Here is a 13,648-nt window from a genome sequence, read left to right as displayed (position 1 = left end):
CCTGGGAGCTCCACGGAAATGCAGGTTCTCAGGCCCCACCCCATGTCTGCTGATTCAGAATCTCGGGTGGAGCAGCTTCCTTCAGTGAGATTTCTGATTTAGCAGGCCATCCAGTTGACATTTTAACACATATTTGATAGCCACTTGTCTAGTAGTCACTGAACAGGAAGGCATGACATAGTAGGGCCTGGAGGGGGACAGGGCCACAGCAAGAACTAGGAACCACACTAAGAATATTCTGCTTCTCCCCAGTGGAAATGAGAGGCATTCCAGTGCCTCAGCCATGCAGGAGCATCTCTGCTCATATTTTATGATCAGCTACTATGTAGAAAATGAGGAAGAAAGGACCAGATCAGAAGCAGGGATGTCTGTCAGATGATTCTGGAGAGGTTCAGGACACTGCTCACTCCATCCCGGGACAAGAATGGAGTTTGTGGAAGTGGAGAGTACAGAACAGAAAGAAGAGAGATTTGGGAGGTGCTAGGGATTAGCATTAAGGGTGGGCGATTATTAGTCTGTTTTGTGCAGCAATAACACAGTGTCTGACACTGGGCACTTAACATAAAGAATCAAGATTACTTCTTACAGTTATGGATAGAAGGAAGGACATGGGCATGGACCCTACATTTAGAGATGCCTTTCTTCCTGTTCCATCTGACTGCACAACTGGGAAGGCTTAGAGTGAGAGGCCAAGGTGGCTTTAGTGACAAGTCCTGTCAGGCCACAGGAACCTACTTCTGTGATGATGACATTAACCCCTTCATGAAAGCAGAGCCTTCATGACCTCAGTGTCTTACCCTTCATCCTATCAGCACTGTGGCATTGCGGATTATTGTTCCAATGTATGATCATTGGGATACACATTCAAACTAGAACAAAGGAAGGGTTGAGATGGTTCCTGTTTAGGCAGTATGGATGCCTAGGAGGATGGAGACCTTCATAGAGTTCCAGCCCAGAGAAGAAGCATGAGACTTAGTTCAAATTCATAAGAGTTGACCTTTAGGTGGAGATATTGTGTACACAACCCTGGTTTCCCTGGTTTCTCCTGACATCTGAGGGAAAGAACATCTCTGTGTGTAGGAAACCACCTGTGACAGTCCCTGCTGAGAACCTAGATGAAGAAGAAATGAGTGATAACCCTCTCTCATTTAAGCGGCAGAGACTACAGTCAGGTATGTGATGGGTTCAGACCTAGAGCATCAAGAGTCTATACTATAGGATGAAGGGGCATCTTCTGTTGGAGGAAATCATCATTACTTTATTTTTTAAATTTATCTTAATTTTTTAGAGCTTTATACATGAGTATTGTATGTAGATCATTTCTACCCCTCTCTCTTGCCCACTCTATCTTCCTGTGACCCACCCACAAACTCTCTCTTCCTCTCTCTCAAGTTCATGACCTTTTTTTAAATATTAGTGTTAAATATATGTGTAAACACACATATGTATTCATATGTATATATTAATACAACCTGATGACCCCATTTGGTGTTGGTTGTGTGTGTGTGTGTGTGTGTGTGTGTGTGTGTGTGTGTGTGTGTACACATATATATGTTTAAGACTGACCATTTGGGTTGATAACCTATTATGGAGTTATTTCTGAGGAGAACTGATTTTATCCCTCTCTAACAGATATTATCTATGGGTGGGGCCTTGTGATATTTCCTCCATCCACATTAGCATGACAACTGGTATTGTCATTGTGCAGATCTTGCAGAGGCAGCAATATTGTTGAGATTTCATGGGTGCAATGTCCCTGTCACATACAGAAGACTTGATCTCAGATGTGCTGAAACTCATTTCTATCCCTGTCTCTGACATGAACAAGTACAGGCTTGCCACATAGAGCCCCACCCTATAAAGATCTTCCTCAACTAGAACACAGAGGGAACACTGCTTCCTTCTCTCCCAGCCTTGAGGGTTGGCACTGCCCCTCTATCAATCTCTGGCTTACATCAGGCTCTGTACCAGGGCTCCCTGTCTCATTCTGAGCTGCTATGGCCTAGGACTCACCTCCATCCATGCTCATTCATCTTTTCAGTTAGGTTCTGAAAAGCATGCAAGTAGCCACAGGAACAGCAATAAAATCTGTAGACGTACTTCCTGGTAAGGCCCAGGCTGACCAATCTGGAAAAGAGTTCAGTCTTGGGTTAGTATAAGGGAGGGCTGGGGAGAGGAGCCTGCACATACTGTAACCAGTGCCAGGGCACCACAACTTGAACCACTGGACCACTTCCATCCATCTTCTCCTGTCTCTCAAGGAAACAAACACACAGAACCACTGGGGACTGAAGATGACTTCTGGGACCCTACAGGACCTGTGGCTACTGAGGTGGTTGACAGTGAGAGGAACCTGTACCGGTGAGTGAGCTCTGCCTGGCAAAGGCTGACTTTCCCCAGCACACTTTCCACAAGGGATCCCCACAGATAGCACCCACCTAGTATCTACTGTGTCTCCTCCTCCCTTCAGCAACCCAGGAGGCAAGGACTGGAATAAGAAGTGTGGGCTACTGTGGAAATAGGGATTTTTATCATGAAATTTTCAAACATTTACAAAACAGAAGAGCACAAGAACTTCCCTGGCCAATCACTGAGCTCCAACAACCATTTTTCCAAGTTTGTTTCAACTACTCACGTTCCCCTTTGTCATCACTGTCACAGTATTGTGAGTCCAGGACATCGGGTGACTTCACACACAAACATTTCATTATGCCTCCCCTATAGATAAGACAGGACCTCATCTTCCATGACCAGCACACCATTACCACATCAACAGAGCTGACAAGAGTCCTTCATTCCATCTAAACAGTCTTGGCTCATTATCTGAACTGTGGTTTTTCTGCAGAATATTTTATTCATGGTATAAACAGCATCCCTCCCTTCATTATATTTGGTTTCTCCTGTCTCTTAGATTCCCTTAAATCCCCATAGTTTCTGCATTCTTGCTTCACTAACAGCCACTGTGTGCCAAAAACCCACTAGGAGCTGAGAATGTGAGGATGGATATAGCTGCCCTGTTCTTCAAGGGCCATTAGGAGTGACTCTATCCACACTTGCCTTCCATAACTTGTTACCTTCCTCCAACACTGTTATAGTTACTGTTCTCAGGTGGAGAAACTGTCACTTTTGACTTTCTCCTACAAAAACTGACACTTTTCTACCTACCAGGTACCAAACAGAAAGACTTGAGAAAAATCACAAAAATTCTTGGTAAAGCCTTGTTTCAAGGCCAAGGATTTATCATAACTCTTATTATTGGGAAATATATACTTCAAGAACATAACTGCTATAAACTTAATATGTACCTTAGTGATAGTCTTTGGCTAGTGGGCAAGATTCTAGCTTGATTCCCAGAACTTAACACACACACACACACACACACACACACACACATCTATTACATCACCCTCATCATCATCACAGGCATATCCAACTGTTCTATGTGTGTGTTACCTGTAGGTTTTCTATAGATCACTCAGTGCTCACAGGTCCATAAGATGGTGTTGTCCTTGTTACCCCTGTGTACAGATGAGGAAAGAGATTTGGGGGTTAAATGACTTAGTCAGGGATCCACAGACAGCAGAGGAACCAGAACTCAGAGCCATCTGGCTGAAGTCTGCTGTGTCACCAGCCCTGCCCTGGGTCTGCACCCAGCAGAGGAGCAGAGCTGGTGTTCACTGGTGTCTGCCTCTCCCTCGTCTAGAGTTCAGTTCCCTGTGCCTGGTTCCTACCACTGTTCCAACTCAGGACTCTGCTTTGTGGTGACAAGGGCAGTGACCATCGAGATTGGATTCTGTTCCTGGAGCCAACACCTGGACAAGACTCCCTTGCAGCACAGTCACATGGTGGCTGGGCCTCTGTTTGACATCAAGGCTGAGCAGGGAGCTGTGGCTGCTGTGTACCTCCCTCATTTTGTGGATCTCCAAGGTAACCAAGGGAAGCATAAGGAGTAGAGTGGAGGTAATGAGTGGAGTTGACACATAGCAAACTGTAGAATGATAATGAGGAGGAAAGGATTCATGATTTCCTTAATGAGTCAGAGTAGGCTGTGAAGGTGGGCACTGAGATGTTTTGTTATCTGTCTGATTTATCTTCTTTGAAGCACATGTCTCCCAGCCTTATGACTATACTTCTGTTTTTCCTAAAGGAGTTCCTAAGTGGAAAGTGATGTCCTCAGTAGCAATATTAGTTGCTGATTATTAAGTACTCTTTGCAGAGCATGTTCCTTCGGGGCCCAGCAGAAAGCTGAGAATAAATTGAGCAATTTGAAAAGATTGTTACAAAGCAAGAATAATGAAATTAATAAGGAACATTTGATACCTTGTGTCTACCAACACTGTAATCTATTAAACTACTTCAGACAGGAAGAAAATGATGTCACCAGATTCCATTTGAGAGCTGGAGCAACAGAAGAGGGGCTGCCTAAGAAAAGAGGGGCTCATAACATGTCCCAACCTCAGAGATCTCCAAAGATTCCTTCAGAAGATTTTTTTCATTTTATTATTCTCTTATATAATACATCTCTTCTGACATCTCCCCTCTCTCCTCTCCTTCTGGTTATCCCCCTAAATTCCCCTCTTGCACAGATCCACACTGCTCCTCTGTTTCCCTTGAGAAAAGAGCTGGCCTTTCAGTAATATCAACTGAACACAGCATAACAAAATGCAATAAGACTAGGTACAAACCTTCACATCAAGGGTAGATGAGTCAATCCAGTAGGAGGAAAAGGACTGTGAGAGCAAAAAAGGCAGAGACACCCCAACTCCCACTGTTAGGAGTCCCACAAGAACACCAAGCTAAACAACCACAGCATGTGACCAAAAAGAAGATATTTTAATAAAAACAAAGTTATCTGTGAAAGATCTCATAAAGAAACCCATTACTACCTGTCTGTAATCCCAGCTCTCCTGAGGATGAGGCAGGAGAATTTAAAATTCAAGTGCAGCCTAGGCTACATAGCCAGACTCTACTTACAAAAGGAAAAAGCAACAACAAGGAAAGCAGAAATTGTACAAGTGGCTAGTGAGGTTAATTTCCTCTCCTGCTTCGAGGAGCACAGCAATAGACCCACCATAGAGACCAGGGGAATCCAGCTCACAGCAGAGAAAGATGGTGTTTGCTCATGGTGATGAAGATGAGGAGTAGGTCAAGAGGGTAGAACCAAGATCTGAAGAAGTCATAAAAACTAAAGAAGAAATACAGACTGTTCCAGCTGATAGAAGAACCATACATAGAAAATGAACAAAACATCCATCACATTAAAAATATTCACTTTAAATGTTAAGCCTCAAAGAGGAAAACAAATGAAGATGAAAAAAAACAAGCAGGACTCAGCTGAAAAAAAAAACTCACAAAACAAATAAAAACAATAGTCACATTCATAAACACATGAGACCCTGAGCTACAGATCCTGACACAGGAGCACTGCTCCCCAGATGATGCCTCCCCAGTGAGTCTAATGAGGCCAGTCCAGCAGGTGCACACAGAGCTCCTGGTCTCACCAACAACACTTGCCCCAGTCACCACTCAAGCTTCTTCCCGGCAGGCTACCACCTTTCCTGTGTCTTACTCCCACTCTCAGATCAGAAAACTACAGAGTTGGAAAATCCAATATATATGATTCTGTTAAAGTTTATAGAAGGACAATATGTGTAGAAGGACAGTTACAGGGACAGGTGTTAGCACATACCTGTGGTCCCAGAGTTCTACATGCTGGGCCTGAGTATTGTGACTTCTACCTAGAAACACAGTGAATCCCTGTATCCAAAATCCCAAAAGGAAAAAAGAAATGCAAAAACATACCAAGTCATCTTAGATGCCTCAGGAAATTTCTGGTCTTAACAACAAAAGTCCAGCTCTCCATATTCCCCTCAAGTCCTGGGAAGGTCAATACTCTACAAGAAGGAAGGTTGGAGAGGTACAGCTTCTTCTGGGATTCTGTGAAAATTGGCACAGCACAAAGCATGAATAAATGCTAGGATCTGGTGCTGGGGCTGAAGGTGACATGAGGAAAGCCAGGGTTTTAAGGCCCAGAACTGTCATACATAAGGTGTGTTAGTGCTGTGTGATTCCATGTGAAACTACTGGCTGGCATTTTGTTGATGGAAATTCCAAGCTGTACAACCTCAAGCAGGAGCAATTTCATTGTCTCATTTCCTGGTGATTATTGATTCAAAGGAATTACCTGAGAGAAATAGAAATGTTCTCTGCTAAATGTTATACATTACAACACTGTTTGTCATGGTGCAAGTTGGAAGCAAACTCAGTGCTGAAGGGGCTGGCAACTGGTGGACTGTAGAGTGGCAATTTCATTACCAGGGATCATATCAAGCTGACAAGTGTCATTTATCATCAGGATTCTACCATTGTCAACTAGACACCCAAGCATATCACTTTAATTTATAACTTCCTATCTCATGTCTCCAAAGTTTCAGTTTCATCTCATAATTCAAAATACAACCAAATTTCAAAGGTCCCCATGGTCCTTAATACTTCTAACAGTTTAAAACTCCATAAAGTCCACCTCTCAACATAGACTCAAGGCAGCGTCTTAACTATGAACCCCTATAAAATTAAAAACAAGTTACATACTCTCAACATATAATGGAACAGACAAGATAATAAAAAAAAAACCTCCACTCCACTGTGATTGCTCACCCAGCAGCTAGCCAGGGGCAAAGCCAAGGTTGATCCAATGAGGGTCAGTCTGCATGAGTCACCACTGGCAACAGGTCACACTCACCCTCACTGGCATGGTGAATTGATGATGAGAAAACAGTTGATAGTTCTGTTGTTTGTCACTGGAATTTAGTTATTAGAATTTAAATTTTGGTCATAGTTTTTCTCATAAACATCAAAACATAAATACAAACTAAATAGAAATCATAACCAAAGCAACTTATAGGAGTAAGATTTTATTGGGGCTTAGATTCAGAGGGTGAGTTCATGACCAATATGGCAGGGAGCCTGGCAGAAAGCAGGTAGGCTTGGTACTGGAGAAGTAGCTGAGAGCTTACATCCTGATCCACAAGTAGGAGAGAGAGAAAAAGAATGATAAAAGCATGAGCTTTTGAAAACCTCAAAGCCCACCAGTGACACAGCTCCCCCAACAAGGCCATACCTCCTAATGCTTCCCAAACAGTTCCACCAAATATAGGGGGCCATTCTCATTCAAATCACCACAATCATTCTAAGTCATAGGGAGCTATTTTCCCAGCCAAGCATGGATCAATGGAAATACTAACTCTATATCTCTTGAATCTTTTCCTTCACAGAGGGACAGGTGAACATTTCCTTGTTCCGTGTGGCCCATTTTCAAGAACATGGGATAGTCCTAGAAACGCCATCCAGGGTGGAGCAGCGTTTTGCAGTGCTGGAAAACCCAAGCTTCTCCCCAATGGGAGTTCTAATGAGAATGATTTCTGCTGTCAGGCACTTCATCCCCATCACTGCCACCACATTGATCTACTATCACCTCAATCTCAAGAAAGTGACATTTCACCTTTACCTGGTCCCTAATGACTGTACCATTCGGAAGGTGATGCTGAGGATTACAAAAGTGGGGGCAGGGTGGGCTGAGAGAAAACTTGAGATGCAAATAGTAAACCCCTTGGAGAGATTCTCAACTCAGAGTTGGGATGCAGTTCTATAAGGAAATCCCTGGTGTGTGTGCATAATTCTGCTCTCTTCTTGGATACCTCACACCACAGTCCCTGAACTACCTTTGATGCCCATTTACTAATTTCTGAACAGCCTTCTATAGCTCCTTTCCACCCATCAGAAGGATGGGAATTCTCCATGCACAATCTGCAGCCAACTCCCTTCTTCTGTGGCAGTGACCCTGGTCCCACAATGAACATGAAAGGGGCCAATAAGTCAACAGATATCTATGTTACAGACCACTGCTGTGGGATGGTCTGTATGTCAAATCTGTTGCTCTAATTGGTCAATAAATAAAACACTGATTGGCCAGTGGCTAGGCAGGAAGTATAGGTGGGACTAACAGAGAGGAGAAAAGAAAGAACAGGAAGGCAAAAGGAGACACTGCCAGCCGCTGCCATGACAAGCACCATGTGAAGACTCCGGTAAGCCACAAGCCATGTGGCAAGGTATAGATTTATGGAAATGGATTAATTTAAGCTATAAAAACAGTTAGCAAGAAGCCTGCCATGGCCATACAGTTTGTAAGCAATATAAGTCTCTGTGCTTACTTGGTTGGGTCTGAGCGGCTGTGGAACTGGCGGGTGACAGAGATTTGTCCTGACTGTGGGCAAGGCAGGAAAACTCTAGCTATAGACCACAAGGTATTAAAGTGGCTTAAAGGTATCAGCACCCTTATCCCAACAATTGTACTGATATACTATCTCACCTTATTCAGACCAGACGTTATGGCCCAGAAATCTAGGTAAATCACTGTCTACAATGTTCCCTAGGCCATTAATGATGAAGAAAAGATGTCCCAATTTATTCGAATAAACAAGCCACCCCCAGTAGACTCTCTGTACATTGGCTCCCGCTACATTGTGTCTTGTTCCAAGAAACTGGAAATCATCCCAAAGGTGAGCATCCAAGTATTTGTTACTCTTCAAGGTCAGGTGACAGGCTTGGAGAAACCTATGGGGAAAGTTGCAAGGCTTTGCAGCAAACTGAGATTGGATAGAAAGCAATTATGATTGGGATGAGCAAGAATACATCACAGTTAGGTGGAAGGCTATTTAAGGGATCACACAGGAATGTAGATTGAGCCTTGAAAATTGAGGAATTAGATTCAATATGGCACAGGGGAGATTCCAGCTAAATATAGAGAGAGCAATACCTAGCTTATACTGTGTGAGCAGGACTTTCAGGATGAACTCTCACTCATCCATAGATGTTAAGGATTTGAATTTGAAATGTCTCTTATAGACACCTATGTTTAAAAACTTGGAACCCAGCTAGTGGTAGTATTTTGAGAGTTTGTAGAAACAAATATGTGAGCCCTGGCTATCAAAAGCATGTCATTAGTGTCAGGTCTTGAGGCTTATAGCCATGCCCTGATACTTATCCTAGACTGCTGATTTGCTGCTGTCCTCTGGGACATAATGAGCCCTGACACCAAGAATGAAGCCCCAGCTTCCATGCATTTCCCACCATGGTACTAAACAACAATACAAACCCTTACTTGAGTTGCCTCCTGTCAGGTTTTTGTCAGAGTGATGAGAAAAGAACAGCATGATGGGGTCCCATCTAGGTCCTTAACCTTCTGAGTAAAGATGTGTGTTCAAAGTCTGTGGGTTACCTCATGCAAAAGATAGCCAGTGTCTAATATGGTATGCAAGATCAAGAAAGTATGGGGGTGGAGACAGCCCTCCTTCACAGGATGTGTAGTTCACTCTTACACAGTAATTCTTTCTCTCTTCAGGAACTAGAGCTGTGCTACCGGAGCCCCGGGGAATCCCAGCTCTTCTCTGAAATCTACGTTGGCCACATGGGTTCAGGGATTAAGCTGAAAATCAGAGACAAGAAATATAAGAATCTCATATGGAAAGCCCTGCTGAAACCAGGTAAAATTAGTTTAAGGCCAGAGACCCCAAACATAGAAGAAAGGCAATGAATGGGGGAGGTGTGTTGTCATTGTTTCTTGTAACACAAAATAGTTGATTAGTTTTGTGACCTCTGCTCGATCCATAACAGGTGTTCTGACCACAGTTTAATCTCTAATGCTTTGTTAGTTAGCTTTCCCAATAGTGACAAAATACAAGAGATAAACAACTTAAGAATAAAGGTTTGTTTTGATTCATAGTCTTAGAATCAAGTTTCAGTCCATAGAGCTGCCTCCATCTCTTTGATCCTGAGGTGACACAGGATATCATGTAATGGGAGCTTGTGAAAGAAAAGACTTTTTACCTACTAGCTCCAAAGCAGAGTGGGGGCAAGGAGAGGGAGAGAGATGAGGGGAGAAGAGGAGGATGCTAGGAGAAGAGGAGCAGGAGAAGAGAAGAGGAGGAGGAAGAGGTGGAGGAAAGGATAGGAAGAGGAAAAGAGGAAAGAAGAGGAGAAGGGAAAAAATTCATGCAAGTTATTCTCTTCCAGGACATGGCCCCAGTGACCTACTTCCTCCAGCTATACATTCTTATATAGTTTCCACTACCATACTTACTACTCACACAATTATGAGTTCATTAGTATATGATTTCATAAAATCACAGTCCTCATGACCAGTCACCTCTGATTGTTGCTGCGGGACTAATCCTTCAACACATAATAATTTTCCAGGAAACACACCTTATCCTACCCACCATATACCCTAAGACCCATTTTCTCAGTCCTGTATCCTGATTTCTGCCTCTGCTTGAAGAGACAGATTTTGAGAAGCACAAAGCAGCTGGCTCCAGTTCACATAATAACTCAGCTTTAAAATGAAGGGATTTTGCCAATATGTGATACTCAATCTTAAATTTATCCATAATTATAACAAATTTTATTTTTTAACAGATTTTAGATGCATATAATTCATTTTAGTCACTCTCCCTACAAAAAACCTTATCTCTCTTCTACTCCTACCAGCCCCTCTTCTTTTCTCCAAAGCTCTTCTCCACATTTATAAAGTTTTTCTTTGTGTCTCACACAAACTGGAACCATCTGTGCATCCATGGGTTTTACACTATTCAGTAGAGTTTAATGAGCTCACCAGCAGGCATACAGACAGAGTGTATACATCCCTTGTCCCCATCATCTATTATCTGTCAATAGTTTAGCAGTAAGTGGTACTGTCCCTGGGAGCTGCTTCCCCATGTCTAGCTGGCTGATGGGCAGGCCCAACTTATGTGGGTCCAGAGGTGGTAGATGCAGGTGCTATGAGTTCATGATTGTGATAGCCATGTCATGCTTAGAAGACAGCACTTCCCAGCCTTTTTCATATCTTCTGTTGCTACATTCTGTTGTTGTTTGTTTTTGCTCTTTTGGGTGGCCTGTCACACAGCTCCCAAGTAAATCACACACCGAGGTCTATTCTTAAATATAAATGTCTGGCCTTAGCCTGGCTTGTTTCTTGCCAGCTTTCTTTAACTTTAATCATCCCAGTTACCTTTTGCCTCTGGGCTTTTCCTTTTATATTCCTGTATACCTTCCTTTTTTATTACTCCATGGCTTGCTATGTAGCTGGTTGTCTGGTCCCTGAAGTCCTCCTCCTTCTCTAGCTACTTTTTTTGTAGCTCTTTCTTCCCAGTTTTCTCCTTCTACTTATTCTCTCTGCCTGCCAGCTTCACATATCCTTTCCCTTTCTTCTGCCTTGCTATTGGCCATTTAGTTCTTCATTAGACCATCATGTGTTTTAGACAGGCCAAATCACATAGCTTCACACAGTTAAACAAAAGCAACATAAACAAAAGTAACACACCTTAAAATAATATTCTACAACAAAGTTCTTTCCACTTCCTCTTCTACAATTTTCCTTGAGCCTTAAGCAGGTGGTATAAATATCTACTTATAAAAATGACTATTCAGCCATCCCTTATTCTCAGTATCCTGTACAGCCATAGGTGTAGATGAACAGTCTTACTAAATAAGAAACACAGAGCCAATATGGTGATATTTTATTTGTACTGAGATGTGATTTTATTTGTATATTAATAAATAAAGTTGCATTTTAGTACAAGTAGAATATCACCATACATAGGTATCTGCATTCACCTCCATTCACAGCAAAGAGAAGCTTTTCTAATGAAAGCTGAAAGTAGCTTTTCTCTATGGCATAAGCATAGATATTTAGAAGGTCATTGATACTATGCCCATTTAGCTTAGCAACAATAGTAGCTTCTCTCAAGGCCCTAAGACCTCCTCAGATCTGTGTTTGTTTGGTTTACCAGTTTTATAATATTTGGGATGGATTCTATTTTGTAGAGTGGACCTGAAATATAATTAGGGAGTTACTGATTGCTTCCCTTATAATTATATCACTATTGCAGCAGTGGGACCACGTAGCATAGCAGGTTGCTTATAGAATATAGACCACAGAATCAACTAACCAGGGATCATAGGGGTTCACAGAAAATGAACTGATACTCAGGGAGCCAGTATGGGTCCAGTCTAGGTTCTCTGCATATATGTTTTGTTTGAGCAGCTTAGTGTTCTTGTGAGAGTACTAACAGTAGGAGTGGAGGCTATTTTGGAGCTGGAGTTTTCTCAAGTCCTGCCTGGCCCACGGTCAGGACAAATCTCTCTCACCTGCCAGTCCCACAGCTGCTCAGACCCAACCAAGTAAACACACAGAGACTTATATTACTTATAAACTGTATGGCCATGGCAGGCTTCTTGCTAACTGTTCTTATATCTTAAATCAACCCATTTCTATTAATCAGTTGCCACATGGCTCATGGCTTACTGGTATCTTAATATCTACTTCTCATTGTGGCAGCTGACAGTGTTTCTGTTTCAGCTTTCCTCCTCCCAGAAGTCTCCTCTCTCCTTGTCCCACCTATACTTCCTGCCTGGCTACTGGCCAATCAGTGTTTTATTTATTAACCAGTCAGAGCAACACATTTAACATATAGAACATCCCACAGCACTGTCTCTGACTTTTTTCCCTGCTTTTGCACTCTTTTCCTCCTACTGAGTTGCCTCATCCAGCCTAAATATGAGGAAATGTACTTAGTCTTCTTGTAACTTGTTATGCCATATTTGGTTGATATCCCTGGGAGGCCTGCACTTTTCTGAAGGGAAATGAAGGAAGAGTGGATCTGGGGCAGGGGGAGGGAAAGGAGGAGAGACTTGGAGTTAGAGAGTAAGAAGGGGAAGTGCAGTAAGAATGTAATATATGAGAGAAGAATAAATACAAAAGAAAAAAGATCCCAGAGTACACACCTGGGATAGACTGTTGTTGAGCCCTTGTCTTCCTCAGCATCCTGCATTAACACTATGAAACCCTATCCACAGAAAGGAAGCTTTCAACTCAGTTCCAGCTTGAATTCTCTATACATGTATCCAAGATGTTTGGACTCTCTGTATCACTTTATTCCAGATAAGGTTTTATCTACTAGTTCTGATGAGGAACCAAGAAGAGTAATATGAACTTATATTGTCTTGAACTTCCATGTCCCAACAGCTTCTATGGAGGTATCCCACACCTAGCCATGGGTTTTTGTTTTGAAACTCACTACTTCTAAGACCTCCCAATTCAAGTCTCATAGGGTTGTTGTTTTTATGTCTTTGGGGGGGGCACCACCAACCTCCCAAATAAATAACTCACATGGAGGTTTATGGTTAATTTTATGAATGCCCAGCCTTAGCTTGCTTTAGCTTCTAGCCAGCTTTTCTTAACTTAACTTATCCCATCTACCTTTTGCCTCTGGGCTTTTCCTGTTTTCTTACTTCTGTAAATTTTACTCTTACTCCATGGCTTTTGTATAGCTAGGTGGCTGGCCCCTGGAGTCCTCTTCCTTCTCCAGCTGCTAGATCTTTTCCTCCCAGATTTATCCTCTATATATTCTCTCTGCCTGCCAGCCCACCTATCCTTTCTCCTGCCTTGCTATTGGCTGTTCAGTTCTTCAATAGACCATTAGGTGGTTTAGACAGGCAAAGTAACACAGATTCACAGAGTTAAACAAATGCAACATAAACCAAAGTAACACCTTAAAATAATATTCTACTACATAGGGTGTCTTGAATTCAA

At 42.5% G+C, this 13,648-nt stretch overlaps 1 protein-coding gene across 1 annotated transcript in view; it reads left to right on the top strand.

The window, feature by feature from the left end:
* The window catches only part of LOC114706363, a 117,090-nt gene that overhangs the window by 64,800 nt on the left and 38,642 nt on the right, over positions 1 to 13,648 (top strand). The window contains 6 exon segments of the mRNA XM_037201053.1: positions 1,081 to 1,172; positions 2,262 to 2,361; positions 3,704 to 3,927; positions 7,275 to 7,537; positions 8,433 to 8,558; positions 9,401 to 9,542. Of these exon segments, the coding sequence (XP_037056948.1) occupies positions 1,081 to 1,172; positions 2,262 to 2,361; positions 3,704 to 3,927; positions 7,275 to 7,537; positions 8,433 to 8,558; positions 9,401 to 9,542 (947 nt within the window).

This window comes from Peromyscus leucopus, chromosome 8b (genome assembly GCF_004664715.2).
Source record: "Peromyscus leucopus breed LL Stock chromosome 8b, UCI_PerLeu_2.1, whole genome shotgun sequence".
Classification (NCBI taxonomy): domain Eukaryota; kingdom Metazoa; phylum Chordata; class Mammalia; order Rodentia; family Cricetidae; genus Peromyscus; species Peromyscus leucopus.
Note: the sequence above shows the minus strand (reverse complement) of the source record. Positions and strands in the feature narration are given on the sequence as shown.